The sequence below is a fragment of the Callospermophilus lateralis genome, chromosome 6 (genome assembly GCF_048772815.1).
Source record: "Callospermophilus lateralis isolate mCalLat2 chromosome 6, mCalLat2.hap1, whole genome shotgun sequence".
Taxonomy (NCBI): domain Eukaryota; kingdom Metazoa; phylum Chordata; class Mammalia; order Rodentia; family Sciuridae; genus Callospermophilus; species Callospermophilus lateralis.
This window is the reverse complement of record NC_135310.1, coordinates 36,849,457-36,875,571: the sequence shown is the minus strand read 5'-3', so window position 1 is coordinate 36,875,571 and position 26,115 is coordinate 36,849,457. Positions and strand designations below refer to the sequence as shown.

Sequence of the window (26,115 nt, the reverse complement as noted above, 5' to 3'; positions counted from 1 at the left end):
AGCTCTCACAGTTCAGATAATCGTCTTTAGCTATAATAATGACACTATGTGAGATTATTATATTTTAAATGTTTTTCTAAACTGAGTTTCTTCCTACCCTTTATAATCTTAGAGCTATTGTATCCCCAAATTAGATGAATGTATTTATTTCCTTCATTTATGGTTTCCTTTTATAATACCTAATTGATTAATCTATCCACAAATGATTTTGGTAATTTTATAAGGAAAGTTTCCATCATATTTTGTTTCTGAATGATTTCTTTTCTTTCACTGATATTAATAATATATCTTGAAACATATTAAATATGATTACTTTATATTCTGTATATATTAGTAGTGCCATTGTTACCTGAGTCTGATTCTGCAGTTTGCTAATCATTGGAGTTTCATTTTCTAAAATATTTTATAGGTATGTGTCATATGTGTGTGTTGGTGTTGTGATATATGTATGTTCATGCTTGTGTGGGGTTGCCCTTTCAGAAGCTTTGAATTTGTATGAGATTCTCTGATATGACTTCTTAACTTATATAGGACCTAGGATTTTTTATTATTGTTATTGTTATTGTTGCTTTCTTCATCCCCTCTTTTTTTTGGCATGGACTATATTTTCTTAATTTGCTCTTAACTTTTCTGAATTTTGAAGGTCTATTACCTGTATATATTTGTTTGTCATTTTTTTATATTTTTCTAATCAAAGACACGAAGGGCGGGCAATATCACTGATGGTATTCCTGAAGAAGATTCTAAGGGCATTCATGGAGATAAAATTTATACTTTATTTTTCTCTGTATAAAAAATAAAAATGGAATTTTAAGCTGCATGTATATCCCTCTTCTGTTTATTTGTATGTCCAAAATATCTATTTCCATGAATACTTTCAGTCTTTTCTTCAGTAACACGACCATGACATTGTCTTTAGACCATCACTCCTGAATTGTTGTCTTAAGTACCATATCTTCATTCTCAAGGCCTTTGCCCATCTTGTGTTAGTGTGATGGGGTAGGTTTTTTGATCTATCAGGATGCACAAGTTAATACTTATTCTTCCCAGTATAGTCTCATTACCTAAGATTATGTGGAAATTGCTGTTTTCTGATTATTGTTATAATTTTACTGTAGCCTTGGTGGATGGTTTTTGTAGTACTTTGAAAGTTCATCTATCTTTTTTCATCCTTAATCTCTTGAAAGGTATTTAGAAGTTGCAGATTATCATAAATGTAGCAAACTTCCTTTTGAATTTGGTACCCAATAGCTATAACTATTGATGGACAGCAAGCATCTAATGTTTGTGTCAAAATCAGCTCCTAAAGATTACTGTAAGAAAGTTTTAAGAATCCAAATTATGTATTTGTTTTAAAAATATGTGGTGTGTCTTCCCTTAGGTCTGGCCCCTGGATCCTGTCACTGCAAAACTGGCTTTGGAGGAGTAAGCTGTGATCGGTGTGCCAGGGGCTACATGGGTTACCCAGACTGCAAACCCTGTAACTGCAGTGGCTCAGGGAGCACAAATGAGGATCCTTGTTTTGGTCCCTGCAACTGCAAGGTACATAGATTATTCTAGTAATGTTCCAAGGTCAAGACAGAGGTGATTTTCTTTGGCTCCTCTGTTATGTCTGCTGGCATTAAGCAATTGTAACAACTTCTCCTGATAATATCCACCATCTATTCTATATGTAGTACTTTTATAAGTGTCCTTAAATGCTTATCGGGTTCACTGCAGCAAGATATTTATAAGTCATCTGTCATTTATCTAAAAACTACAAATATACAGAAGATAAGTCACCTTAACAGTCTGTGTCATTTTATAACCAAAAGGCTTCTCCCATTGCCCTTCTTCTCTGTTAATTGAAAAATACACAGCACTAGATACAGCAATTCTTTAAAACCACAATATATTCAAATCTGTTTCTTCACATGTAATACTTAAAAAATTCTGTCAAGGGTTTCATTCTGGATTTTTAAATAATCCTCTGAATTTTGAACCCAGATAGGTCTTAATATTCTCACCATATTCAACTGTTTGGTTTAATTACCAAAAGTATAAGAAGACCTAGTGGAATTGATTAAAGACTCAGTATTTTCTCCTAAGACTACTTTTAGAAATGAAATTTTATTTGTTGTACATGCTCAGCTCATCATGTACACTCAGAGGGATGCATTACACCTGCAGCTTATACCCATAGAAGGAACAGTGTGGCGTGCTCAAATCTAAAATAAGACATACTTACATTATCTATAATAATCAGCTCCGTAATGTTCTGATCAGTGTATAGCTACAGTAGGTAAGAGAGTGAACAATTCTTTGAAAAAATCAGTATGCCATATTGATTCAAAAATAAAAATTACTACTTTTTTTTTCATTTTTTTTTCAATCATAGATGGAGGCTTACTAGCCTTACTAGTTTATTAGTCTTTTCTAGAAAGTTTTAAATATTACGTGGTTATGGCTGATAGATGTATATCCTTGTATATGTGAATATCAACATTAAGCCATGACAACATTATAAGAAGTAGATAATGAGTTGTTGAAAAATCTTAGTTTTAATATTAATATTAGTAGCAAATATTCATTTAATGCTAAATATATATATATATATATATATATATATATATATATATATATTGAAAAAAGCTTATCTAAAATATGAAGTTAAAAATTATAATGGTTGCATTTAGAATGCATCTATTTTATCAGGGGCTATTTAGGTGCCTATCTTGGGCTATTGAACTTTGAACACTTGGACAACTTGCTGTCTACATAAGGAAGCAAAAGTCCATGAGGCCATGGTAAAAAGTTGTCATGTACTGGAAGATAGTAAATTTTCTAGATTCAATACATTTTACTCCAATGTTATCCAAAATGAAAAATTGCTCTCATAGACCAAGGTTGGCTAGCAGTCTGTGAGTGATTACTTGCTTAAGGACATTTCCCCTGTCCATCTTGAATGCTTTTTTTTTTTTTGGGGGGGTGGGGGGGGGCTACAATCTTACAGGCTTTTAGTGTTTCTTCGCTGATATGTACTGAAACGAACTTTGTGTGTGCTTTATTTTCTTTTCCCCAAACTCCATAGAAATCTCTAACCTTTACCACTTGCGCAAATAAATGACAGGTAAGGCTAGGCTTAAAATCGAAGAGAAATTTCCTGAATCTATAGAATACAGGAAGCATTTTATACACCTGCCATTTATAGACTAATGGTCTGATGGTGTGCTCAAGGAAAGAATCACAAAAGTGAGGGAGGTAGACCTCATTTTGTTAATTTTCCTTGGGAAATACACTCAGAAAGGTTAGAAAAAGGGAGCTGTAGTGTTAGCAGAGCTCCCAAGGAAAGCTCCTTGAGCTCCACGTGCCAGCTCTCTGCCTGACTTAATGTTGTACTGAGAAGTGATTACCATCCTAATAAGAAAAATGCCTCCCACGAAGACACTTGAAGCTCTGTGCAGACAATTAAAATGCACAATAAATAGCAATTAAGAAATCATAAAAGAGATTGAAAAATTAAGTAAATAGCATCATTAAAAGAAATGTCTTTCAGCCAGATGATATTTTAAATAGTAGACTCTCTGTTCTTAAAAACAATTTGGGGGAAATAAAAACTTGTAGAAAACAAGTTTCACAAAATATCTACATAAAGTTCACAGACTATTTGTTCTAGCAGTTTAGATTACAAATATATATCATAATAATTATATCACAATATATTGTAATGAATTCTATCACGACATACTGTAATTGAGACCCTATTGCTTCTTCTTTACAAGAATAATAAAAGCTAAATATTTCAGCAAACCACACATACAATTTAAATACTGAAAGGAATACATATTAATGTAGAGAGAAAAGTGATATTTCCTTCTGTTTCATGAAAACATGGTTTGTCACAGTGTGTCAACTGATCATTAAAGCAGCATGTACCAAAAAGCTATTTAAGAAGCAAAATATTTGAGACATGAATTCATATAAATTATAGATTTTTGACTGGATAGGAAGAACATGTGTGTGTATTCATGTGCATATACTATTGATATCAAATTTAGTAATATTAAATAAGTATTTACTTATAAATAGAATAAAAATTACGTGTAAAATAATCTCTATAAGTATCATCTCCAACATGAACATTAACTATTAAGCACATGCATACCTATTTCCTTATACTAAAAGATAATGAGAATTTTTTTTTGTAATTTCATTAGAAAGAAATGTCTCAAGTATGAAGATGTTTTATTGAAATGCTTCTTTATGAAGTCTTGGGACTAAATTTTTTTTTCTAGTGTTAATTTTAAATGACTGATACTTTAAATGCCACACTGAGTTTATGTGGATGACACCTTTCACATTTCTGCTATTTTATACACCTAGATATGCTCCATAACATAGCAAATGGATTTTAAAACACTTTGATTCATTAAAGAAAGGGAAATTTCTAGGCATCAGACCAAGGAAGGAAATCGAAGTTGAGCATAAATTCAAGCAAAACTCAACACTGAGTGAAGTAGTAGATATGAGGCTAGTCTTGGTTATAAGATGGTAATTAAAGTTTGGGTATTTAATACAAAGGACTGGACAGTAAGATTGAGGGAAAATGCAGCTGATTAAACTTAAGCAAGAACACCTCCAGTGCTCTCTGAAACTAAAAAGGGGACTAGAAAACTCTTCCTGCAAACCTAGACAGGCAGTTTTTCTTTGGGATTGTGGGTAGTGAAAAATTAGTGCCTATCTCCAAACCAGAGTGCCACAGGGGAATGGAGTCAATCTTATTCTCCCTTATATGACTGAATTCTCCAATAAATCAAGCAAGTGGTTTTCCCATAGGAAAAAGAAACAGAACTACAACTAAAAATGAGTTCACTATAGAGCAGCACAGGGCACAAGAGAAAAATAACTACAAAAGGAAATTGGTAGCCATGAATATGAGAATATTTGTACACTAAAAACTAGAAAGCATAGTGTGAAACAAATCATATAATCATAAAACATGTAATCCCTTTTGTCTCATAAATCATAAAACTAAAACTATATTAAAATGTACCATCATTAAAATATGATCTGAAGATTAAAGAATAAAAAGTAAGAACTAAAAAAAATTATATAAAGTAGGGTCCTATGTTAAAATACAAGAATAACCTGGTTTAGAAAAGAAAACTTAAAATATATATAGTCATTAGAAATAAAAAATCAGTCAATAGAATAAAATAGCCATAAGAAAAACTTAGAGAAGAAAACATTTATTTTGGCTCAAAATTTATTTTGGAATCAGAGGGTCAGGTAATGGTGGATGAACTCCATGCTGTGGGCCCAAGGTGAGGCAGAACATCATGGCAGATGGATGTGATGGAGGGATGCTGGGATGTTCTTGGAAGCCAGGAAGCAGAGAGAGAGAGCAGAGTAGGGAACAGGCCACAGTGGAGGTGAATCCTTCCAGGGAAGGCCCCAGAGATCTACCCCCTTCCAGCCACAGCCCACCTGCCTACAAAGTACCACCCAGTCAGTCCATTCAAATTAGGTTAAACTGATTATATTACAGCTCTCACAATCCAATCATTTTACTTCTGAACATTCTTGCATTAACCTAGGAGCTATTGGGTGATACACTATATCCAAACTATAGCAATGATTTAAACAAGAGATTAGGTACTACTGGATAGAGAGTAGGAAATACAGTCTAGAGGAAGTTGCCTACAAAGTGGCATAGGAAGGTAAAGAAATGATTGAAATAAAAGAAAAGATGAAGTTCAACCTAATTTTAGCAGGGATTTTCAGAGAAAAGAGCAGATGATATTGGGTAGAAACAGTATTAACTTTAGCAGGGATTTTTCAGAGAAAAGAGCAGATGATATTGAATAAAAACAATATTCAAGAAATAATATTCAAGAAGCAATATTCAAGGAATAGCAAAGGATAAAAGAGTAATCAACAAAGAAACCATACATCCTTAACTTAAAGAAATTAAACAAAACAACCCACCAGCAAAGCCCATAGATAAACCTAATTACCAGCAAGAAAAAGAGAAAAATACTAAAATTAGAGATGAATATCGTAATTTGTGAATATTTACCACTAATCTGCCTTCATAGAAAGAAATACTAAATAATGTATGTGCTTTAGTAAGAAGAGTATTAAACAGACGTGTTTTACTACATAGCAGGATACACGAATAAACCTATAAAAAACTGCAGCATTTTCCACACAATAATAACAAAAATAGTTATAATAGCAACATAAAGCTTTGTGATACCTAGAAATGCTTTAAAAATAGAGGTAATTTTAAAGATTATTGAAGAATATAACCTAAAATATTAAATGTGGAGATAGTTGATAATACCAAACACCAGTGAAAATCTGGGGAAATAGAAATGTTTACCATTGCTAATATTAAGGTGTATTACTAGCAAAATTTAAGAAAACAATATGGCATTATCTAGTATCTTTGAGATGACAAAACCCTGTCATCCAGGACTCCACATTTAAACATTTACCCTTAATTAAATTCTTAACTATATGTTTAAATAAGTATATAAATGATGTTTAACATAAACCTATTTGCTATAACAAAAAGGAAAAAAAATCTAAATATCCAAAAGTAGCAAAAGTAAGTTGTAATATAGTAAAAAAGTAAGTTGTAATATAGCAAAAGTAAGTTGTAATATAACCCTTTGTATCCATAGGTTTCTACATCCTCAGACTTAAACAATTGTATATTGAAAATATTGTTTAAAAATTATACTGAGTATGCACAGACTTTTTCTTACAATTATCCCTAAACAATATAACAACTATTTATATTGCATTACGTTGTATTAGGATTTATAAGTAATTCACAGGTTTATAATATATGGAAGGTTGTGTATAGGTTACATGCAAATGCTTCATGAGTTTATGTAAGGAGTTTGAACATCACTAGATTTTTGGAATCCATGTGGAATCTTGTAATCAGTCCCCTACAGATAAGAATGAACAACTGAATGTTCATTTAATCTGATAAAAGAAACAGTTAAAGTAAATGAAATAAGTCTATATGTAAAAACATTGATAAATTTCAGAAACCTTAGATAAAGAAAACAAATGCCATAAAGTTATCATTTATGTAAAGTTATAAAACAAAATAATTCTATATTCTTGTGGACACTTTAGAGAAAGAAAACAGAACAGAACTTAGGTGAGATTCAACTTTATATTTAAAACTATATCTGAAGCAAACATGTAAAAAATGTAAAGATTGTTTACCTTTAGATGGTGGGTAATGGGTATCATATTACAAGTAATTTTATGATGCTTTAAAATAATTGCTAATTTAAAATTTCTAAAATTAAAGGTAAAAAGAATTCTAGATTTAAGAGCTGAATGAAATTCTTAATACAACTAATATCAACCACACTGTTGCTTTTACACATATGGGGTTCTCTTGTACTCTTATTTAGACAATAATATTAAGGAACATTATCCTCATTATATTCCAACTATAAAAACAAAAATAATGTGAGAAAAAATTATTTGCAAGTTTTTATACATTATTATACGTGATTGAAATTTCTGTCTTTATGAATTACAAGTCCACCTTAGACAGTTGAATCTACTGAACAGAAATGCTCTCTGACTCTGGTGTTTGTTTATTTTAAGTAGCACCTGCTAGAAATTGGCTCTGTTTTAGTTTGGTGCTATATTATTTATTCAAAGTCAGTTGGATTGCAGAATGTGATAAATAATATAAGCTGACCTGATCTATGTAGGAACATTGACTTTTGTTTTTATTAAAGACTTAGTAAAAGACTATAAATCAAACGTTATTTTCATCTTGTTTTGCTTTGGTTTTTTATTGTACTTTCCATTAAGTCCTTCTTAGCCCACAGGACTGTGTGATCTGGCCTTGACTTACTCCTCTAGGATGTTCTTGAGCCTCAGTCATTGTCTTCCAGCCTTGCTCAAATTCCTTGGGTCATCAATCCTTTTGTAACTCTCCAACTTACAAGCTTTATTCAGACTGCTTGGGAAATCTCAGCTCTCCCCTTCCTTTGCTTAGTCACGTGCTTTTCAAGGCTCAGCTTTACCTTTACTTTCTCAGCAAAGCTCTCCCAGATACATCAATAGAAATCATTCTGCTGCCACAGTCACTTTACACTGTTCCCCTTTATGATCTTTTCACAATTTGCAATCCCATTTTATGTCTGTCTTACCTCTGGGGATGACAGGGGTCCTATATAATTTCTCCATCATTACACAATAAAAAGGTAACATAGCAACTCTATATGAGAAAGTAGAAATCTTTAAAAAATTGTAAAGTTTGACAGTCAGTTCCATTTCATAGTCTACAAAATGATGATATTGAATCTTTCCTCTCTAACTCTCTACAGATGTAACCATAACATTGAAGTTCTGTACAAACATAAAGTATAACCATAAATGCCTACTGGATTACTTTTTTTGGTTGTTGTTTATATTCCTTTTCACAAGTACAGATAAGTTTTAATTATCCTTCCCTAATAGGATTTTTATGGCGTGTTAACTTTTTTATTGGTTTTGGATTTCCCTCCTCTTTTTCATTTGTGTATAGGAATGGTCACATCATTTAACATGTTAGATTTGAACCTTGGACATTTCTTCCAAGGACCTTCAATGTATACATTTGATCCTGGATCTAAAATTGCAAACGTAAAATTTTTAACATGAAGACTGCATTCAGAAATTTGTCTCTTGCAGCAGCTACAGTTCAAATATTAATGACTTTTTTTTTTTTACATTGACAAAAATATCCTTGATAAAAATTAGTTCCCTCTGGGCTCTTTTATTAGATGTCATCTTTAGGCCTTATTTTCATGCCTAGCTCACTTTTACCAAGAATCCTACTATATCAGTGCACAGAGAATTCCCTACTCTTAATATCCGAGTACCTTGATCTGTCTTTAACAAGAATCCTATTAGGTTGATTTAACAGGAATGCTACCTACTTGTGATGTTTCCTCTCAGTAGTTTTCCACCCACTAACCCTTTCTGCTCCTTGACTCTAAATCCCCACTTATCTTTGCTGTATCAGGAATGAAGCTCAGTTCTATATTTAGCTCTCCCTTACCCTATTGCAATAGTTTCTGAATAAAATGTTTTTATTATGTTAAATGCTATATGACTATGAGTCTTTTCAGTAATATTGAAACTCAACTTGTGAAAAGTAAAAACTAATTTTCATTTGTTTTCTTCATTCCCTAACCCACCAACTATTTGTCATCTAGCCTCAGAACACTGTGTTTAGAGTAAACACTCAACAAATACTGCTAATTAGCCAATTATTCTTTCATTTGTTAACTTCTTTTAATAGTAGGATGCATTAAAATGAAGGCCATAATGGAAGAAAGCCTGTAATTGACTGTATACCCCCCCAAAAACCAAGTATGACTGCAGAATTCCTGAAGCAATTATCACACACACATACACACACACACAATCCTTAAATGTCACTGCAGATATTCTTGGTAACTTTGTCAATAGAATTCCCAGTTGACTAACAACCACAGATAAGCATGCACTGCAGAAGTTGTACCTCATTTATAACCAGGCAGCTTCCTGATACAGAATACAGGAAACTACTGTGACTCTATTTCTCCAGAGAGACACTATACTGAGGAAACTATGACAAAAAGAAATTGATGTTAGCTCAACAGAATTTGACTTAAAGAAATCAAAACTAAAAAAAGCTAGTAAGGTACCCACCCCCCACTCCTTCTGCTTTCCCCCCCCCAGGGGAAAAGAAAACCAAAAAAAAAAAAAAAAAAGAATGAAAAGGACTAAAGTACTATAAATATTTTTGTAGGATAGAACATAATATATTTAATTATATAGTCTGGTAAATATGTTCAATTGAGATATGTGTCTGTAAGCACCCATTTCCCCTTAAGGGAATGAAAATTGGTTCTTGGGTGATGAAAATATATTCATTTTATGTATAAGGCAAACATATTCACAAAATACATCTGTATATACAATGTATCTATAGTATTAAAATTTCATGAGGGATTATTATTAAAAAAAAGAATAACTAAACAGATTTCCTTAGGGACATGATAATGAAAAATTGGTTGAATAAACTGAGAAAACTGGTCTCAATTAAAATGGCATTTTATTATCACAATATATAAGAATAAAAATATTTATTATCTGGATTATTTACAATGAAAAATAAATTATTATTATTAGTTCATATTTAATTTTTAATATAATCAATTAGAATAATGCTCTAAAAATAACACAAGTAAAATATTGGGAATATTAATCTCTACAGTAGAAATCTGGAGCATTACCCTATTTTATAGGCTTCAGTGTGAAAACTGTTATTGAATCTGTACATCAGAAAGACTCAGCAGTGAATTCTAAATAGATAAAATATTAAAACAAAATGACAGGAGCTGCCCAGTGGAAATGCTTGTTTAATAGATTCGAGCCTAGTTTGTTTAAATAAAGAGTAAAGTACATTTTTAAATGTATTAAATTATGCTAATAACTCTTTTTAAAGTTGATCAGTACAAAGAAGTGATGGTATAGTAGTTAAAGGAAGAATAAATCTCATAATGATTAAAATAGCATCCAGACTAGAAGTTATAACATTTCACTCTCCTGATAAGATAGTTAGGATCCCACCTGGACTTCAGGGACTGAGCCATGGCCTCTGCCAACCTTATAATATAAAGGGTAAATAAATAACAAAAACAGTGGTTTTACTCTTTGTGTTTGTTTATTCATTTATTTCAGTAAATGGATTTTGATAGATCCTCCTGCTAGGGACATTCCAGTAAATGAAGATTTTGCTGCAAACTGGGCATGGTGGCACACTCCTGTAATCCCAGGGGTTTGGGAGGCTAAGGCAGAAGGATCACAAGTTCAAAGCCAGCCTCAGCAAAAGTGAGGCACTAAGCAGCTCAGTGAGACCTTGTCTCTAAATAAAATACCAAATAGGGATGGGGGTGTGGCTCAGTGGTCGAGTACCACTGAATTCAATCCCTGGTACCCCTCCCCCCAAAAAATAGATAGTGCTACAGTAGCCTGTTTTCACCTTATCATGAAAATCTTAGACTACATCTTCTTTGCTCAACCCTGTGGCTTTTCTGCCTCACTTTTCCTTCAGGGGCATAGACGACTGTGGTGTCTCAGGATGTTCTCTGAACCCCTCTCAGAGCAGTGAGTTCATATCTTGTGAAATGTTATCTATGCACTTCTCTTAGTTCCTTTGCTCTATTGCTTGCTCTTGAAGGCAATTTTATTTTCCCTCTGATATCACCTATTAGACCACATAGAATAGCTGTCATTTGATGAATGAATGAGTCATACAAAGAATAAACCAAGAAGAGAAATAATGTGTGAGTTGTTTATTAATAAATTGATATGGAAAGCAAAAGAAATTCAGTTGCCCAAAGAGCTCACCCTTAAAGCAGATGGTTCACTCTCAAGCTAAAAATCATAACATCAGTCCTGAATCATTCATATCAAGAGGAAACTTCCAGGAAATGAATCAGGAATGCAATCAGGGACTGAGTCACAGATGACAATGTTGATAAATCAGACAAGTTTTGAAAAAGCAATAGTACCCCTGAAGACCAATAGAAAGAATTGGGGTCTAGGCTGCTAAGATTACACTGATAGCATAAAGATGCTAATTATATACAGATTGTGAAACACATTATAGAGGAGGTAGGAAACCTGTGCCTCTATGAAGGTGTACACAAATGTCTTAAAACACTATACTCCTGTCTTTGAATTGTACTATTCTCTATTGTATAAAGTACAGTAAATATTGCACTGTAATGTTCTCTAGCAATCATTTTTTTTTTAAAAAGACTTATTTTTAAAAGAAAAATTGTGAAGCACTAAGTAGAACATTATTTAGATATGCAGTCAACTATACACTCTTTCAAGGGAGTTTTTTAAAGGAAGTAGAACCTAATAAGATTAGTTTTCTAGATATCTATGTTGATATGTGTTTAGAAAGACGATGTTTAGTGAATCCAAAGATTTTCTCCAGTTCTTCATCTTCCTACCAACTTCAAACGGCCCTTTAGGTAGGCCATGAGGAATGATATATGAGCAGGTCATATATACATTATATTTATTATTTAGTTATATTTCAGTATTTGCAGTAGAGCCTGAGAAAAATCAAAATCTAGCAATTTTGGATAATCAATCTACCTCAATCTTATTAGAAACATAAAAAAAATCTTGACAAAATAAATTTAGTTTCTTTGAGCAAGAATGGTTCAGGAATCAGGCAATACTCAAAATTAGAAAAGATTCAGATTCAGAGAACTCTGCACACTTATGTGGTCAATAAATATAGAGGGAGCGAGGGAGGAAGGGAGGGAGGGAGGGAGGGAGGGAGAGAGAGAGAGAGAGAGAGAGAGAGAGAGAGGGAGGGAGGGAGGGAGGGAGGGAGTAGTACAGAAACAACTTGTTGGGTTACTTCTAGGCATTTGTCTTATTTGAACACTGATCAGTTGGCAGCCTGTAATTGGCTTAAGCTTAGCTGTTTGTGATTGGCTGAAACCTGACTATCTGTTACAATAATATACTCCTAAATTAGGTTTTCTACTCATTGAAAAATTAAGTTGTATTTTTATTATGTAGGAACTCAAAGTATGGAGATGGCCTCAGATAAAATTCAATTTAGCAGAAACTATTATTCACTATAAAGTAAATATAAGGTATAGACTCAGGAATAAAAAGTGGGAGTATAGATTTTTTTAAATTGTGGCATTAAATAAATATGCAATTAAATCTTATGTAAGGTTTTTGCAAATCCTGTAAAATATGACAATCATTCATAGAGGGGAATGAATGGAATTGGGTGTAGAAAGAGCAGGATTAGTGTGAAGTCCTAAAATACATCACTTAAAAGATTTTTCAAAATGAACAAGGCAAAATCACCACTTGGAGACATGTTTTTGTAGATGTAGATATCCTACATCACTAGCATGATGTGTCAGGGACCCTAAGATCAACCCCATTTGAATGATTTGTCAAGAGGATTCACAGGGCTCGGAAAGCTGTTATATTTGCATTATAGTTTACTACATGAAAGGTTGCAGATTAAAATTGCCAAAGACAGAAGATGCATGGGGAAGAGTTCAGGAGAGACCAAGCAAGCACAAACTCTCAGTTATCTTTTCTCAGTGGAAGCACACTGAAGGCTAAGTTCTCCATGCAAAAGTATGTGACTACTCAGAGGAATTGTTGCTCATTAAAGAAGTTCATCTGATCTTGATGTTCTGGACTTTTACCAGGGGCTCAGTTATAATGTGTAATGGCCCATTTTACCAATCTTAAACTACCCAGTCTTCAGTACCTCCAGAGTTCACACTGATAAGGCATGGCCCTGGCGCCTCCAACCGGCCAAAGTCAGGCATTCTCCTTATAAAGTATCTGCTGTGACTCTAGGACCCAGGCATATGAAGGTTTATTGGTTATCTTCCCATAACATGACAATCATCATTATATGCAGGGTTTGCGTACCCTAAACCTGTTGAGGTAACCCATTATTGCACCATAAAAAGTGAAAGGTTTTGTTGTTCAATGACTCACATTTCTTAGACATTTTACTCACTGCTATTGACTTAAGTCCCTCAAGTATAGTGCTATTGATTTATCTCCTGCTGAGCAGTCACAAATGACTTACTAGTTCTTAAGGGGAAATGTCAGGTCAATGTATATTAGGATTGCCTTTAGGATCTATAAACTGAGGATAGAGACCCTGGATTGCAAGTTTCAAGTGAAGCTCCTAGCATATTGGAGTTATTCGATGTATTTGTTTTGAAAGAACAAATAATGAATGAACCTTCTACCTATTACGCTATTCTTGTTTCCAATATCTTTGCTAACATGAGTCTCTTGTTCTATCCCTGCCAACTAGTTGAATTCATAAACCAGACTTAAAGTTTACGTGAAATTTCACTCCTGCTGTAAAACCTCCTAAAGCTTACAACAGAAATTAGTGCTTCCTTATGGTACACCTATAATTTAGTTTAGTTCTGAGATGCAGTGACCACATTCCACCTTGCATTAGAGTTGATTGTGAGTCTATCTTGTTACCTAAGTAGATGCTGGCTTTTAAAGACAGAGACCTTGACTCGCTCATATTTATGGTACTTCGAATTTCTTCCCTAATGTGTTGCTTCAGGTTATCAAATTAAATTGAATATGCAATTATTTAATCATATTTTCAGGGTCATGTTACTAGGCTAAAATGAAGCTAAAGAAAATGCAACTAATGTCTAAAATTTTCTAATTGTTGAACTCACTCTGAGTCTCAGAAAAGTGGTATGATTTGCTTTCAAATGAGAGTAAATGAAAAGTGGATTAGAGCAAGCACAGAAGAACACAGTGTTCAGAACAGCTGTCCTGTGTCCTCAACAGGAGAAGCAGAACTATAATTATAGCTATGTTTCATCCTTCTGCCTGTGTAATCTTTTGAAGATGCCCTCAACTTCAGCGCTGTCTGGACTTATGTGTCCCGTTAGGTCTGAAATAAGTTTTATTACTTTCTCTGAAATCATCTCAAAATATCTGAAATCTACCTTAAAAAATTAAAACTTGCAAGAATGTTAATGCATTGCTTCATTTGGTGTGCATATCAGATTCTACAGTTTAACACATGAAACAAGAGGAGAAACACCCCCTTGTTGAGGCTTCCAGTGATGCAGAAGTGGTTGATGTCAATGGACCTTAGAAATGCAGAGCCAAAAAGTTAATTTTAAACAAGTTCTGGATATAAGGAGAAGCTCTTCCAAATCCCTCCTTACATTTATGCCATTTTTTTCTATTTTACCTTATAAATTCTCAAATTTTTAACATACTTGTCTTCTTCCCAATCTTGACTTATTTAAAAATATCTTCTTCATCATCTATTATGTTCAGAGCACTTTTTTTTTTGGATGCAGAAATCACCACCACTTAACAAAAAAATTATGAAGTCTGCATTCAATGTTGGACCAGGATTTCTTATTTTCTGGGATTGAAGTGTGTTGGAAAATAAAAGTCAGGACACCAAGATCTAGAAGCAACACTTTATTAAATGGCACTATAATGAGGAATAATTTTCAAAGTCTGAGCCCTGAGCACAGTGGGACTCTTATTTTTAAACATAAGCAAGTTTTTGGTACATCAAAGCAAGGGAGTGGGTGCAATTCTATTGAAGGTTTCAGTCTACACTCCTTTATATGGATACAAGCTAGTCAACACTGTGTGACTCTTTGCTCATACAGCTTAGGGAATTTTACTGAACTAAGCATAAAAATTATTCTGTCCCCATTGCTTTGCTTCCTGCTTCTACTACTGTAGTTATCTTTTATAGGTACCTGTAACCACTGCAAGCCTCTATGATTAAATGTCCATAAGCAGAGTTGCTGTGTGTCAGCGTGCAGAACCAGTCTGTCAAATCTTAAACTGCTAAAGTTCCCAATTTGCTCTACCACAATAAGCACAAGTAAATAGGGTTTCTACCTCTGAATAGATTATGGTACACTTCCAGGAAAACTGCATTTTTTTGTGGTTATCTTAAGGCAGTGTACAAAAGGCCATCTGAACACAGTTGAGAGAGAAGTTCGTTCTCCAAGGAAAAAGGAAAGCTTCAAAATTGAGGTGTAAAGGGAATTTAAGAAGAGGGGAAATGCAGAATAAATTCACCTTTAAGTAATATTGAAAATCTATTTTCTGGAAAGCAGGGAACTTTTATTTAGAAGAATTAGTCAAGATTAACCATCTCTTAAATGGAGATATTACACCCTTCCCAGTTTTTCATTATACAGTCAACTTTCACTGGCATGAGACCTCATTTGAGGCTCACCTATCAAGAAATAACTTTTAGTGCGCTAGGAGTAGAATTAATGAAACCAATCTAGAGAGCAGTCAACAACAAGAATGAATTTTTCCCATAATATCCTTATATCACTAACTGGCTGGACCAATGTGTCAAAGCCAACAATGTAAAAAATTAACCAGGGAAGACTTTCTTTCTTTTGCAGTTAGTCTGATCAGGGAAACATTCCAGATTATTTGGCCCAGTTCCTCTTCCTGTCAAATTAGCGCTTTTTGGTGCTGAAAGGCATGCATTTTAGTCTGTTGTATTAAAAGTATTTTACAATTTGTATAACATCAGTGTTCTATTATCCAGGTAAAAGTTTAACATGTTTAATTTTATCATATATCATGTGCAAAGTTGTTCAGTAAAATGGAAGTTGCTCCATAGAACAGAACCGTGAACCTGAACGGCACCATTTTAGTCAGGCTAACATATTCTTGCATTTTATCATAACATTTGCTCAATAACTTAACAAACATGAAGATTAGCATCCAATAATTTCTGCCCCCTCCATGGGATTTGAATGGATATAACTTCACAAGCAGCTTATGATCTGATTTTTAAAATAATATTATATTTAAATAAGTTTGTAAGTAAAATAAATATACAGTTAATATTTTCCTGAGACAAGCAGAGGTATAACTCCTCGTCTTGAGGGGTATTTCTGTCTGTTACTAACACACCTCTCTATTTGCAGGAGAATGTTGAAGGAGGAGATTGTAGTCGCTGCAAATCTGGCTTCTTCAATTTGCAAGAGGATAACAGGAAAGGCTGTGATGAGTGTTTCTGTTCAGGGGTTTCAAACAGATGTCAGAGTTCCTACTGGACCTATGGCAATGTAAGGACTGCTATTTAATTCTTTGTGCCACTCCGGGGTCTTCTTTATTGCTGCTGTTGTTTCTTTGTAACAAAATGTTTTCAAAAAGTAATTTATTACCATGAGCTTCTATTTAGAGTTATTTTTTAAAACATGATGAGATTTTCTACAAATGCTATTTGTGTATATTTGCTCAAAGCCTTTAAGTTTTTGTTTGTAATGCTGTATACTGGCACCTCTTAGAATAAATTGTCTAGTCTTTCAGTGCCTGTGATTAGTATGTGAAATAATAATGGAATTCATGTTGATTCAATTCCAAGGGTTCATGATGTAATAGAGAAAGCATGAGATTGTAATATAAAACATTACATTTTCAATTTACCAACATGTTTTGTATGGAAGTTGAAAAACTCCTTTATCATATACATAGTAAATATATATATGTTTGTATATCATTATATTTATATATATCTATATATATCTATATCTGTATATATATATATCTATATCTATACACACACACACACACACACACACACACATACTTAGTAAATACCAGCTTTTAATTGCTATTTGATGCTTCCTGGGCTATTTAATTATTAAAAAGTACACTAAATTTAAACAACACCTTCATTTTTAGTTGATTGGAAGATTTTAAAATTATTACCTATTTAATCATAACTAGGATTCTCTTCCTCTAATGTAAATATGTTTACCTCTCTAACTCTACTGCCCAGAATACTTCCTAATGGTTTCCTTTGCAGAGATCAATTTATCCCCTTATAGAAGAGTTGAGGGAAATAGGACCTTCGGGGAATTTCAGAGAGTTTGTGTAGCTAGACTTAGTATATACAGTGTAGGAGAGAGAAGCTTCGAGGGTGAATGAGACACTAGGTCTTATGAAGTTGAGTGGACTGAAACATTGGGATGTTTTGTATGGAGAGTTAGAGAAGTATTTTGAGCAGTGTAGTACAAGATTGTAGTTGTGCTTTACAAAGACTATTTTGATAAGCTATCTTCCAAACACTGCTTAGCTTTAATAAGCTAAATAATTCAGAATATAACTATAAATATTTTTCTGCCCATATGGCTGTTAAGTGAAATTTGCAATATTATGAGTAGTTTCTAATGATCCTCCCATGCCTGAATTTGAATCTATGTAGACATTATCAAATGTATTGTTTTTGAAGCTGACTTCAAAGAATCAATATAAAATGAGCATTCAGTCTAACTTCCTCATTTCCTTTATAGAGCCCCATTCCACCCTCCTGATGTCTCCACTGACATATCAAAGCTTCATTACTAGCCAAGGGGCACATCTGGTAGCACTCAAGCTTTGGGGTCTTTAGAACCAAGGTCCACTGAATCCAACTCAGCTCCCTTGAGTGGAAGGAGTTTATTACCTATGGTCTAGCTAGCCAATAAGTTTTCACTTTGTCTTTGTTTTTCTTTTGACCACAGAAGTAGTAAAGATTCTACAACTTTTGGATAAGCATAATCAAATAATCTGTACATGAAGAAATTAAAAAAAATATTTTAGCCACACGTCATCACCATTACCATTCTTTTCCCCACACATCACAACACCAAGGAGGTTAAAAAAGTCCCATAGATCCCTGGTAGTGAGTTCAGCTTTATCCTAACCAGGTAGGATGGTTTAAATTCAAAGTGTGGCAATATGCCTGACCCTGACGGGAGCAGAGCAATGAAAAAGCCAATCATCATGCACCCCCTTCCCTGTAAGGTTCCTTCCTTTTCTGGGCCAGGGATCTAGGATGTGGGTCTCCAGAGCACTTATGACCCTGTGGGAAAGAATAAATACAGTATTGTGAGATGTTGTCATAGCAACTGGCTGGGGGATTTGTATGCCTTTAAACCTACACAGAAATTTTAAAATGTGGGAGGGGAAGAAATACTGACTGTAAAGCCACCTTTCAGGTACTTGCATGTTTTCGTTCTTTTCTTCCTCTGCTTTACAAATATATATGTAATTCATTTGAAATATTTTATTTCCTTAAGCAGCAAGAAATTATTAATAGAATGACAAATATGAAATTCAAACTCTGATTATTTGATAAATTATATACTGTTTTAACCATCATGTAACTTTGAATGAATTTCTGTTTTTACAGTACTTGGAACTTTTTAAAAGTATAACATCAATAAAAACTGATTATTATACAGTGTTATCAAAACTCCTGGAAACATCATGGAAAAATAAACAATGGGAGCTTATATATGAGTGTGTTAGTTAGTGACATTCATGAATCTCATGTTCTTTTAAGTGTTAATAGTTTGGTTTTCTATTTTCTAAACATGGAAACTATAAGGAATGTGACATAGAGAAGAAGGTGATGGATAGTTGTTTATAATTTTTTATGATTGTTTTTTTCTAAGATACAAGACATGAGTGGCTGGTATCTGACCGACATCTCTGGACGAATTCAAGTGTCTCCCCAGCAGGACAACTTGGTGTCTCCTCAGCAGATCAGCATCAGTAACGTGGAGGCCCGGAGAGTCCTGCCAGACAGCTACTACTGGAGTGCTCCAGCTCCATATTTGGGAAACAAAGTAAGTCAATATGTTTGCATGTTTCTTGTTCCCCTCCTTTAACTTACCAATAATGAGAGTGAGTTTTATTTAGCATTTTTTAAAGAAAGAAGAAATCAGATTCCTAGTGTACTGTAATGTCAGGACTGGTTAGTCAAGTCAAGTTGCGCATTTCTCTCCTGCTCCAGGGGTAAGGTTTGTATAGAAGACTTTAATGGGCCATGACATCCCTGGTTCTTAATATAGTTGAACTTACATGTAAACTTTCTGAATGAATGCATAAGTTAATGAAACTTCTAGGATATTTTGTAAAACATTATAGATATTTGAACACTGTTATGTTTATTTGAAAATGGGTATTTTTTAGAGTGTTCCATGATGGGATACTTAGTGAAGTTTTCTTTATCTGTTTAAACTTCATTTTCAAAATTGATATGTAAGAGAGCTACTTTTTCTTCTACCTGGTATAAATCTTAATTGAAAAAGAAATCTATGACATAACTAATTAAAGGCTTGCTATAAGGCTTACGTAAACAACATTTTTCCTGGAATTCAAACTGAGAACTACCCCCAAATGTGCTAAATTGAAAGAACATGTTTTTTTTTTTTAAAGTCTACTTATATGTATATCAAAACACACACTGATTATTATAATAAGCCTTAGAAATGCAACCTTTTTTTCCTATTGTTGATTAACTCTCACTAGATAAGAGTCTTGGTGTTTAGAATTTAATTTTATTTTGCCTAATAATGTGTTGGAAACTAAATGGTGTCTTAATTTCATGAATACATCCTTATTCTGTGAAAATTGATAACTTGTTATTGATAGTTAAGTATCTTTATGAAACCAGAAACTATAATAGAAAAACAAATCTGTTAGAGAATTGATGCTATTTAAACCTATTTGTCACCCATAAGAACATAGTGTAACTTTTGAAGAAATCTTCATTAGATTCAACAAATAATGAGAGGGGAGAAGAGGGGATGTGGGGATATGAAAGATAGTAAAATGAAACAAACATTATTACATATGTATATATTTGACTACATAACCAATATGATTTTGCAACATATACACTCAGAAAAAATGAGAAATAATATCCTATTTATTTATGATATATCCAAGTACATAAATGCATCCTACTGTCATGTATAACTAATTAAAACAAATTTTTAAAAGTGTATTTATAGTTACTGGTTCTCTTGTATGGCACGAGAGTACCAAAATGAAAAAAAAAAAAAAAAAAACTTACTAGCTTATATGTTGCTCAGTGAATGGGAACTGGTAGTTTCAGCTGATTGAAAAATTTTAACTCACAACCTGGTTCTTATTTTTAACAGGCTTCCAAATGCTATTACAAAAAAATGTGTAAATGAATAAACAGGTTTTCAATGAACATGTATTTTAAAAGAGACAGCATATGTTGCATAAAATTCAACAGCTATAATAAAAATCTAATTAAACTTTTATTTGCAGAGCCACTTTCAATAAGAAGTCATTTTATCCTATTCTATTTAGGAACCTCCTGTATTCCCAACAAGGATAAAATAACACATGAGATTTGAATTTCCACTGCTTAAAATTGCCAAAAAATTATGAAAATAAGCTGTCTTTTTTTTTTCAACATCTTATAGGATGTTCAAGAAGAGATTTGGGTCAAAATTAGATGAGTTTGAGAGGTTTATTTTTTATGTGATGGCAAAATTTATTTAGAGATAGCTGATAATAGAATTTGCCATATTTTCCATCATATCTTCTTTGGTCATATGCTTTTTCTTTCTGTTGGCTGAAAATCAAACTGACAGAAGGAAAGCAAGCAAGTGGGGTATTAAATAGCATCAGAGCAAAGAATTTGGACATCCTGTTCATAGTTGTTGGTTCCCAAAGATAACTTCCCTTATCCTGGCTGAACTGTTTCTTTTAACCACCCACAATGAAGCACTTCATTTTCCCCTACAGATCATTTTCACATCAAAAAGTTGTGCTTGCCTGTGCTCTACTTTCCATTCAGTGAACAAAATAATGGTAACCGGGTGTGCAAATTGTTTGAATATGGAAGACATTTTTTAATGTAATGTGGAAGCCCTCGGTGGTTTACTGTCAGACATCTCAGTATGAATGAAACAATTTGCCTTAATAACTGAACCATATAAATTTTTGATACTACAATAATACTGCAAGCTCTCAGAAATTACCACAGTACATCTTAGCTGTCATGTCACATCATGTAAATTATAGTCATGATGACATGCTTAGCTTGGTTGATTTAATATCTTGCTAAGGAAATGGAAAATTGCAGGGCCTTGTTTGTAAATTCAATAAAGCTACTATCCTAAATAGTTGAGGCTAAATTCTTTAGCAGTAATTGCTATTTGAATCAGAGCCATTGCCAGAATCTGACAGAAAAAGTATACCAAGATATTTGTGCATCTGCTTTGATACTGAATTTCATTGACATCCATGACCAGAGGCTGTGGGTGCATAATCGCTCCTCTGCTTTTTTGTGTTAATTCTTAAGTCCAAAAATATGTATGTATATATTTATGAGCAGCTATTAGCTCTTCCTAAATATTTATATGACTACTTTTCAAACATTTTCCAAGTCACTTGGTCAGAAAGTCACTTTGCAACAGAAGGGAGAGATGCTGTGCTTATTCTCCTGGAATGGAGATGCCACATGTCCTTTCTTTCTGAGGAACCTAACCCCACATAATAAAAGTGCTCCAGCACAAGACATACTTTACTCACATAGAAGTCTGCAGGTTGTAATAAAACTCAAAAATATGAGCCAATATAGTATAGTACCTGTTATCCTCTGAGGCATGTTCATTTTTTTGCTCTCTGGAATAGTAATGTATGAGTGAGTGCATGATTATGAGTATGTATGGAAAGTGGATGTGACCCAGAAGAAACTCACACATTTTTATTCTGCCCATTGAAACTACTCCCATGATCTCAACTGTGAATTAACTTCTCAATTGTAATCATGATTTTTTTTTTCTCACATCTAGGTAAATATTTGGCACAACAGGCAGCTCATTTTTATATAATTTAAACCATCTCATTCTACGTAGTCAAGGAGAATTAAGTCCTGCATGCACAGGGTTATCCTAGGCAGCATTTTATTTTCGACATGCTTAGCAAATGTTAATGCCTAATGTTTTAAAGCATTTATGTAAGCCTGGAACCAAGCTAGAGGACAAAGAATCCTGCTGGTTTGCCATAGGCTGTAGCTATACAGGAACAGTTTGGGAATTTCAAAGTTGGATAATTTACTGATCTAGTAAACTAAATGCTACTGAAACACTGTAACAGTCATTTACTTAAGGTTACCCTAGTGGTCTAAAATAGTGCAAATTCCCAAAGCTATTCCCTGCATCTCTCAAGTTCTCAGAGAATCTGGCTTGCATGTCTGCTTCTGTTTCTACATTACCATTAAGGTTTGAAATTCTGTCTCTAAATATTATTGAATAAATCTTATGTGATTTGTTATTTACAACATTATTTTATGTTCTACAATATTATGCTGTCTCTCTTTTGCTTGCTTAGAAAAGCTTTAAAATGTTCCATGTAGGTGCCAATATTGCCTGTAGCCTAGCTTAAGGTGTCTTTATGAGGGCCTCCCAACATAAGAGCATCTGGATTTCAAAAGTCATCTCTGGTGAACTCCTTTGTTGCACTTGCTTGACTTTCAGTTCTACTTTGTAGAGTCCAAATTACAGCTGCTATGAATTAGAAGAAAGAGACTGATATTCAAGATTCACAGGACAGGGTAGCCCTTATCATATAAAAAGAGCTCAACAAATACTGTGTGATTGATGCTTCCTGCTTAACACAAAGAACAAAAAACAAAAAAAAATTTTATTAAGTTGCTCAGAAATGAATGACCTTTGAGTTGAGATTTGTGTGTGAGTTGAAAGATGATTTCAGTCTTGTTTCTAAGAAATTTAAAATCCTCTAACAAGTATGATCCACTTTTTTTTCTTTAGCCTTGTAGTTTGCTTCTGTGACTCCTTTGCTCCACATTCCTCAAGATTATCCAAAAGAGGAGTTAAAAACCCTTTCCTCCATCCATAAATTTCCTCTAATTTAAGTCTTGAATTAATTAAGAAGATCATTATGTATGTGGGGAATGGCATGGACATAAAAGCAAGCTGTGATTGACTTTTTTATTCCATAAATCAAATCCTATCAGGAATTATTTGGAAATGAAGTATGGCCTAGCAGAAGGATTTCTTCCTAGAATAAACCAAATGAATTGTTAAGAGAAGATGAGGAAATAAATATCTCCTATTGCAAAGTATAATCTAAAAGAGCATTCTAATACTCATATGTATTTTTCTATTTCCACTGTTCTATAATGAAATGCAATGGCACAAAGATCATTTTTTTTAAATTGATCAACTAAACAGATACTAGGTAGGGGAACATTCAGTTTAATAGGAACTTGGTGGAAAAAGTAAGGGACTTTATTTAAGAATAATTTCAGTATAAGTTGGTTTGCAACATGGTTGACAACAAAGCTAATAGAGAAACTAGGGCTACATTGGTAGGAGTTCACTGGTCAGAACAAAGGAAGGGAAAGAAAGAGAGAGAGAGGGGGGGGGGGAGGAGGGAGAGAGAGAGAGGGAGGGAGGGAGGGAGACTCAGAACCCAACAATGTAAAATTCACCATGTTTAGCATGAAGTAAAAAATTACCAGGACCATTAAAAAGTAAGGCATATGAACTATAACCTGGAACATAATCAGTAAATGAAAATAGACCCAAAACTCACATGAAAGTTGTGTTATAGTCTATCAAAGTTAAGTGATTGAAAGAGGAGATGAAGAGAAAATCGTAGAAGCACCCAGAGGGAAAAATGATACAACATGTACAGAGGAACAACGAAACAGCAGATTCTTGCCAGACACTATATGCTATGATCCACATATTGATGTGCGCCCCTCCCCTGAAAATTCATGTATGGAAGCCTAATACCTAATGTAATAGTGTAAAGGGTTGGGGTTCTCTGGGGAAATGATTACTCCATTTCCTTGCGAATGGGATCACAGTCATTATTAAGGAGGTTGAAGGGAACTACCTTGCTTTGTCAGTCATGTGAGGACACAGAAAGAAGTTGCCATCTTGGAAACAGAGAGCAAGCCTTTATCAGATATTGAATATACCAGTGCTTGAGTTTGAAAATACCTATCTCAAGAACTCTAAGCAATACATGTCTATTCTATTGTTTATAAATTACCAGGTCTATGTTATCTAGTTATAGCAGTGTTAATAGACTCCCCATGCAAGCCAAAATATAATACATTCAATTTGGGGGAAGAAAACAGCAACAGAAACAAACAGATGCTATGAATCCAGCATTTTTTTTTTTATCAGACCAAAATATCTTTGAAAAATGGAGGCATAAATAGACTTTTCCACTGGTGTAAAAGATGGGTAAATTTGTCACAGATCAACATTAGAAGTATTTAGAAAGTTTATATATATATGTACATATACACACACATATACACATATACACACATGTCATATATATATGTGTGTATACACATATTCACATATATATCATATATGATGGAAATTTGTCCTATAAAAGAAGTATCAAACAAGATAAGTTTTATTTTTTTTTCCTACTGTTGCTTTCTAGCATAAGATCTCCAGCCAGTCATCTCTTTAGCCCCTGAGCCAAGAACCATAATTATTAAATAAATGATTAAACACACAAAGTTGGACTAAAACTTTGAGCACTCCTTGCATAAAAGTTTCTGTCTGAAGTTGGAAAACTGAAGACTATACTATAACAAGAGCATTAAACAAACCTTGACCATCTATCACTTATTATCTCAAAACCAAAGAAAACAAATCCAGTACTGATTTGAAAGTGTTTCAATCAATCCTTAAAGTAAACTATGTTTTTTTTTTTCTCATATACTTTTCAGTATGTTTTTGACATTCATGTTCCATGTGCAGCTCAGTGGAGAACTTTGGGGGAACCAATGGAGTGTTGTCCAATTCCATCGGGGACAGACCCTCAATATGCTGCCCTCTCCTACTTGGAGTAGATGAGATGCATCAATAATTGTTAGTGTGACAGTATTATACCATTAATAAACCTAGAGTGGCAAGTGTTTTTTACATACTTATTTTTTAAATTGTTCTTTAAGTATTGGTAGTAGAACAAGAGCAATGTAGTAGGGGTGAATGGACCACAGACATGTACAGAGGAAAGACAATGGAAGGACAGTGGGAGATGCCAGCAGTCAATTTGCCAAAAAGAGATGTCTGAAACATACCAGTTCCTCACAGCCCTCAGAAGGGACCATCCCTGCTGACAGCTTGAGCGCAGGCTAGGGCTTTTTTTCCTTCATTTTCATGAGAATTAGCTAAAAACTAAAATTCGTGTAAGAAGGTGACCTGGTTTTGTTCTATTTGTGGTTGCATTTGATTACTGTTTTTTTTTTTTTTTTTTTTTTGTGTGTGTGTGTGTGGTGTGTATGCCTGCATGTTTATGCTAGTGATCAAAACTTGGGCTTTGCATATGCTAGTCAAGCACTCTGTCACTGAGCTACACTCACAGCCAATATTTTCTTTTTTTATTCCTTTCACAGACCTGATATAAATGTTACAGCTCTTCTTTATTAACTTTGTTATCTTGTACACATTCTTTCAGTCAGTTGAACTAGATATTCATTTTCTGAATAATGAGGATTCTAGCACCCAGTAGAATCATACAAAACCCTCAAAAATGTCCTTGGCACACAGAAGCTCTTCAATAAATGCACATTGTTTTGTGAATTTCTATAGTTTTATGCTACAGCAATTTATATTGGAAGCAATCTTCATAGTCTCAAAGACATTTGTTAAGGAACACGTTGTTCCCTGTCTATTCATTGTGGCCTGGCATAGCATCTGG

At 33.7% G+C, this 26,115-nt stretch overlaps 1 protein-coding gene across 1 annotated transcript in view; it reads left to right on the top strand.

Moving 5' to 3' along the window:
- Window positions 1-26,115, top strand: part of Lama2 (laminin subunit alpha 2) — a 566,319-nt gene that overhangs the window by 250,798 nt on the left and 289,406 nt on the right. Inside the window, exons 10-12 of the mRNA XM_076858266.2 lie at window positions 1,382-1,542; window positions 16,530-16,670; window positions 19,047-19,220. Of these exons, the coding sequence (XP_076714381.2) occupies window positions 1,382-1,542; window positions 16,530-16,670; window positions 19,047-19,220 (476 nt within the window). The remainder of the gene's footprint in view (window positions 1-1,381; window positions 1,543-16,529; window positions 16,671-19,046; window positions 19,221-26,115) is intronic.